This window comes from Nicrophorus vespilloides, unplaced genomic scaffold, assembly GCF_001412225.1.
Source record: "Nicrophorus vespilloides isolate i.1.1-1 unplaced genomic scaffold, Nicve_v1.0, whole genome shotgun sequence".
NCBI classification, from domain to species: Eukaryota; Metazoa; Arthropoda; class Insecta; order Coleoptera; family Silphidae; genus Nicrophorus; species Nicrophorus vespilloides.
This window is the reverse complement of record NW_017095997.1, coordinates 10,445-16,824: the sequence shown is the minus strand read 5'-3', so window position 1 is coordinate 16,824 and position 6,380 is coordinate 10,445. Positions and strand designations below refer to the sequence as shown.

At 37.4% G+C, this 6,380-nt stretch overlaps 2 protein-coding genes across 3 annotated transcripts in view; one reads left to right on the top strand and one right to left on the bottom strand.

Annotated features, from left to right (window-relative positions):
* Positions 1-2,370, bottom strand: part of LOC108569105 (exonuclease mut-7 homolog) — a 4,159-nt gene extending 1,789 nt beyond the window's left edge. The window contains exons 1-6 of one of the 2 annotated variants that reach the window (XM_017930524.1): positions 2,103-2,370; positions 1,694-1,906; positions 915-1,482; positions 673-854; positions 266-609; positions 23-209 (exon numbers count right to left, since the gene is read on the bottom strand). In XM_017930524.1, the coding sequence (XP_017786013.1) occupies positions 23-209; positions 266-609; positions 673-854; positions 915-1,482; positions 1,694-1,898 (1,486 nt within the window). In that variant the 5' untranslated portion in view covers positions 1,899-1,906; positions 2,103-2,370. The other variant, XM_017930525.1, reaches the window with a different exon arrangement.
* Positions 2,371-2,879: 509 nt separating this feature from the next.
* LOC108569106 (pyruvate dehydrogenase [acetyl-transferring]-phosphatase 2, mitochondrial) overlaps positions 2,880-6,380 on the top strand; it is an 8,563-nt gene continuing 5,062 nt past the window's right edge. The window contains exon 1 of the mRNA XM_017930527.1: positions 2,880-3,426. Within this exon, the coding sequence (XP_017786016.1) occupies positions 3,211-3,426 (216 nt within the window). The 5' untranslated portion in view covers positions 2,880-3,210. The remainder of the gene's footprint in view (positions 3,427-6,380) is intronic.

Sequence of the window (6,380 nt, the reverse complement as noted above, 5' to 3'; positions counted from 1 at the left end):
TCCTCTCCCATATTATAATTACCTAATTTTAATATATCACAGTTATCAAAGCACACCCGTCCGAAGTCGTACAGCGCTTGCGTGTTGATCAGCTTGATCACGTCGATCACGAACACCGCCCTCCTCGTCGCCACCTGAATCAAAGCTAACTCGTTCTTCTGAGACCCGAAACTCGGTTTCCATTCGCAGTCGATACCCACCACATCCACCTACAACAAAAAAAATCGATTCAATTTCGAAATGTTAAATACGTTATTAAACTTACGTTCAGTTCGACTTCTCTGAGACGATTCAAGGCCTCTTCGGTGTCCACCAAATAGACGTTCTCCATGGGCAGACTCAGTTTGTGGTAGATGATGTCGTCGCTGAGCGTCTCCTCGTCGCAATCCTCCACGAAGGAGCACTGCTCGAACCTCGTCCTCCTGTTGGGATTGTTGGCCATCGTACGTAAACTGTGCGGCCAATGGAACTGAGGCACTTTGTACAGATGGGCGAAATACAGAGACAACTCCAGATCTTTACGATGCGCCAACATCAACACCAATTCCATTTGGAGTTTCGTGTCATTCTTGATCGCCTCGTGGACCATCTCTTTAAAGCTTTCCTCACCTAATCGAAGTATTATAATAATTTCAGTTAAAATCACAATTTTCTTCTAGTACTATTATTAACCTATCGTATTCTCAACGTATCTCCTGTGCACCAAAAACTGCAACGCACCCTCGTTCTGCTTGTGAACGAGGAACGGAGTCATCTCGTTGGGAATGTTGTACATTTTCTTTAACCGGACGATCAGCTTCTTGAACGATTTGTTATGCAGCTTGTCCCATTTAACTTCGCGTATGTTGTACTTTCTGCAATGTAAATTCAATGATAAAACTATTGGTTTTCGTTGTACGAAGAATCGATCTTACATGATGAGCTGTTCGAGGTTGTGTCTGAGACCGCCGGGCTTTCCGAGCAGGTCGTCCAGGTACATCACGAGCTCGACCTGATGCATCTGGCTGTTCTTCAGGAATTCTTCGACGATGAACGTCTTGTCTTGAAGGACAAGCGGAATGGCGAACTCCTCGATCTGGAAGTGCTTGTGGTTGCCGATGATGGACACGCACTGGCACGCCTCTTTGTACTGTTTCATCTGGATCATGTACTGAACGACGTTTAAAAATATATCACAGTCTGTAGGCAACTTGTAGATGTCGGCGACGAGCTTCATCAGCATGAACAGGTTCTGCTGTCGGACGACGTTGAAGGCGGTCAACTTCATCTGATTCGTGAGAAGGTAGAGGTGGTCGAGCTCTTGGCCGAACGGCGTCGCGCAGTACGCCTTGAACTCCTCCATCACCAGAACGGCGAACGACTTTGGCTTGGAAGACTTGAAATCGCTTGCGTTGTACATCAATCGGAGCGCCTCTCCGTACGGATTCGCGCTCGCCCTGAACTGCCCGTGCAGCATCATCGTCAATTTGTAATTTTTCTTATCTGAAAAAACCATAATTCATCAACAAACCAATTACTATTTCTGCAAATTAAACTCACTAACAAAATAATATGTAATTAAATTAAATTGTCAATGGTGAAAGCAAATTTGTTTTAGAATTCGAAAAACATATGGAATGTTATTTAAAAAGGATAATATTATCAATACACCTTATCTGAAAAAACTTGATTAGAATAAAGTTAATGTACTAACAGATTTTCCATGTGGTCTGAACCTCCTCGAACCAAATCTTCTCTTCCGGCTCCAGGCTCAAGTTGATTGCTATTAATTGACTTTCGGGTAAAACCGGGAGCTTCACCTCATCCTCTATCTGATTTTGATTGGTTTGCACTGTTGTCGTCTTATTGTTGAGGTTCCTGCCACGGCCTCGACCTCTCCCTCTGCTGGCCGGATACATTTTGAAATCTGCAAAGAAGCAACAATCATCATCACACACTTCAATGACACAACGTACTGCAACATTGTGCAAAAATTACTTGGATGTATGTGATGATTGATGATAGATGGATGGATTTGAAGGTGATGGTGTGTTTGCACTAGCTGTTTCTCATCACCAAGGGGATTTTCGCGTGACAAAAGGGAAAATAACAATTGGACTCACCAGAAATTGAATGAATGAATAGAAGGCTGCAGTCATAAATATTATTATTATTGATACTAGAGAGAACCGTGACCTAACCACTTATTGTCATACTTGGAACACACTTTTTGACAGGTATGACCCGACGAAGATCCATTCCAAAGTAACAAACGGCAACGTTAATCATCTAATAATTACTGCAGCAAACTCAGTAACAATTAGTGGACGCGAATAATTCAATTAAACTATTAGAAAACCCGTTCTTTAATTATGGGACAACTCTTAGTGAAGAGACATCTAGCGTGAAATTAAACTATTTCCAACTAATTAGGATATTACGTTAAAACATAATTAATACCTTTAATGAACACATTAAAACATTGAAAATCTATAGCAAAAAACTATAATTTTCAATAATTAAATCAAAATATTTTCAAATAACTTCACTAAAATTAATAAATTAGAATAATTAATCAATTTGTAAGTTAAGAAACAATATCTAATAAATTTGAGAAGCGCCAAAACTGCTGAACTATGAACTTGGAATAAATCCCATTAGATGCTACTTGTTTAATTATATTCTTTATTATTTAAAGTATTGAAGTATCAAAGTTTCAACACCTGTAGGATCTTTTTTTTTTTAATTTGTAATCAAATTTGCTTTTTAAATGTTAATTAATGATAATTATAATTTAATTGTTTAATTTGATGTGATTTGTTGTGACATCTTGGGGATTCCCCGGAAAGGTAAAGTTTTTTTTTGAAATTGCCCAAACTGCATGGGGGGATGCCAATCGTGCCAATTGACACACATCCACAAATGTCACATTTTAAAATGACGAAAATAGATTACGCGATTGAAGATGCGAAGATTTAGAGGGATTGTCGTGCGTTGCTGAAGGTGAAGGGTGAAGGTGGTAGAGGAGAAGAGGAGGCGGGTAAGTGAGGGTATCGTTTAGTCCAAAGTCGGTGCGAGTGCGAGAGTGTGAGTTTAGTAGTTTGCATTCATCTCGGTGTATCAGTTTCACTTGTTCTCGTCCTGCGGCAACTGCGATCAAAGTAAGTGAGTAAGTGGACGTGTTGTTACCAACAACAACAGTGGTGGCATCATACATAACGACGTAAGAAGATGGTCGTGGGCAGCGCGCGGATCATGAACATCACCAGGAATTTCAAACTGAAGCGACAGCAGCTGCAGCAGTGCTCACGAACATTGGGCTTCGGCAGCAGGAAACTGCTGACGGTGGACGGCGACGCCGCAGACGGTGCTAGGTTATGTCGCTGCAGGAGGTTCCACACGTCCAGGGAGCCGAGGGCCTCCTTCGCGAAGCTATCTCCGCAAGAGGTGAGTAAAGTGATGTAGACGAAACGAAAGAGCGAGAATCCAAGAGATTTGTCGTTCAGGGAATAATCGATAAAAGGAACAAATTTTAAAAGGTTTCACCGTTTTCGGCGGATGTTTTGGATCGAAACCGAACGTTCTCCGTCGACGCTCCATGTGATCAATCCGCAAATATTTCAAATATTTTTAATTCCCTGCACACACCAAAAACAATGTTCAACCAAATTATAGTTTAGGCAACCAAACCATCACCTGTTTAATTTTTTTTTTAAATGAAATTAACGTAATTAGGGAATGCGTAATTGACATCTACTAATAGAATTTACATAATTGATTACAGCGAAAATCACAATTGGATTCTGTAATGCAAACGATATTAGCTTTTAATTTGGGGATAATTCAACGTAATTAATTAACGAAATTACTAAATAATTCTATTCAATTATCCTTGTCGCTCTGAATAATTATCAGTAAAAGACATGTATGTAGTAATATAATCAAGAAACTTACAATTTTCTTTTAACTGAATTTTTTAAGATAAGAAATTGGATGAATCTTAAATAGATTTATGTGGCTTATCTACAATGTATGTTGTACAAATGAAGAATATATACAAATTTATTAAATATATTTCAATTACGAAAATAGTTTCTTGCACAAACAATTTAAGTTTTGTAAGTAAAAGTTTTCCATGTTGCTCTTGCACTTGAAAGATAACATTTGTATTTACAGAATAAGTGATTAAAGCAGATTTTTTTTAGTTTTACAAATATATATTGTAAATTATGAATTATAGTAAAAGACTTGTATGTAGTAATATAATCAAGAAACTTACAATTTTCTTTTAACAGAATTTTTAAGATAAGAAATTGGATGAATCTTAAATAGATTTATGTGGCTTATCTACAATGTATGTTTTACAAATGAAGAATATATACAAATTTATTAAATATATTTCAATTAATAATAAAGTAATATAATCAAGAAACTTACAATTTTCTTTAACAGAATTTTTTAAGATAAGAAATTGGATGAATCTTAAATAGATTTAAGTGGCTTATCTACAATGTATGTTGTACAAATGAAGAATATATACAAATTTATTAAATATATTTCAATTACGAAAATAGTTGCACAAACAACGTAAGTTTTGTAAGTAAAAGTTTTCCATGTTGCTCTTGCACTTGAAAGATAATATTTGTATTTACAGATATGAATTATATATTGCAAATTATGAATTATATATACTTTTTGCATTTATCCTTAAATCATTACAAATTTCCGCTTCGATATTCCAATAAGAACGTGGAATTTCCTTAATTTTTTTTTTGTTTAAATAATTCATTTTCTTGAGAATTTTCAAGTCGATTGTTTATAGCGAATTTGATGAATAGAGCAAAACCAAATAATTTTGAAATTCCATAAAATTTACTAAAAGTCTACTAAGTTTATGAAAATGTTGAGAGTGTATACTCTTTTGTTTAAAATATTATAAACTGTTTACAAATCGAATCTGTGACGAATGTAGCTATGACATTCAAAACAATTGCATTTAGTGAATCAACAAAGAACAATTGAAATGTTACACATAAACTTTTGTTTGTTTTTTTGCAACAAACGTATTGAAAATGTACATGTTTTGTAATAACAAACTTGATGATTTCAGTCTTCGTTTTGTTAGTGTGTATTATGTAATAATTAGGTATTAAGATCAGGCCACACTACTGGTAACGGTAATCACGTTTCGGGCAATGTTTATTCGTTCACTTAGAGGCTGTATTTTTTCTGTTATTTGTTTACGGGATGCGCGTATTCCGTTTTTTTTATATTGCCCATAATTTAAAAGTTGCGTAAACAGTGATAAAAGCTATTTACTGTTACGATTATTACGACTTTTTCCTTCTTTATTATTTCATTAATTACACGAAAAGCGTAAGTTTGTTATTACCTGGTCGAGATTATATTACAATGGACGCGTTACTCCGTTTAACGATTTTGATTGTAAGTTTTTTTTGTGTGCTGTTTCATGTTTTTAAATTGATTTTTTTGTAGAGCGTAGTAGGAGTAATCAATTCTGATTTTCTGAACGATAAGTGCGACGGTTCTGGTTGGTCTTGCTACGATTGTTACACGAGGAAGCTGTGCTGGGGGAGCAGCATTTGGGAAAAATCTCCGTGCTTGAATGGAGTCACCAATAATCAGGAGGAGTACTGCGATCCGAAATCGAATAAATGCGTCAGCTGGCAACCGGCTGGATGCGCGCCGACCTCGCATTTCGAATGCATTAGAGAGGACGTCTTTCCTGACATCCAGAATTGCACCAAGTACTTTACTTGCAAGAACGACGAGGTGGAAACGTTCGTTTGTAATGTAACGCAATACTATAAACCCTCTTGGGGGAAATGCGTGTTTCGAGTGAGCGATGAAGATTGTACAACTGCTGAATGCGGGTTGAGCGCTTCGGTGCATCTGGTGGAAGATGATCCATCGCTTTACTACGAGTGCAAATCCAATGATCCCACATTGAAAGGATGCGCGAAATCCACCGAAGTCTACGATATTAGCAAGAAGCAGTGTCGCAGCGTTTGCACGAAAAGCACGTTAGGTTTGATCGCTAACACCAAGGATTGCAGCAAGTATTACAGTTGCGATTTGGTAAATTCCACCTACACTTTGAAGGAGATGAAGTGCCCAAAAGGACAGGGTTTCAATAAAATTAGCAAACTGTGCGAGACGAAGTACGATAAGCTGTGCAACGAGCTGGAGCTGCTCGAGAACGACATTGAGTTGGTCATAAGCAAGATACCGCTGGCGCCAACGATAAGCCAAATTGTCAAGGGGATTTTCAGGCTGTTCAAGTACAATCCTCTCCGGTTGATCTTCATCTTCGGCTTGAAAGACGACACTTACAATACGCTCATAATGATCGTCGATTACGCGATCGTGAATCGCGGAAT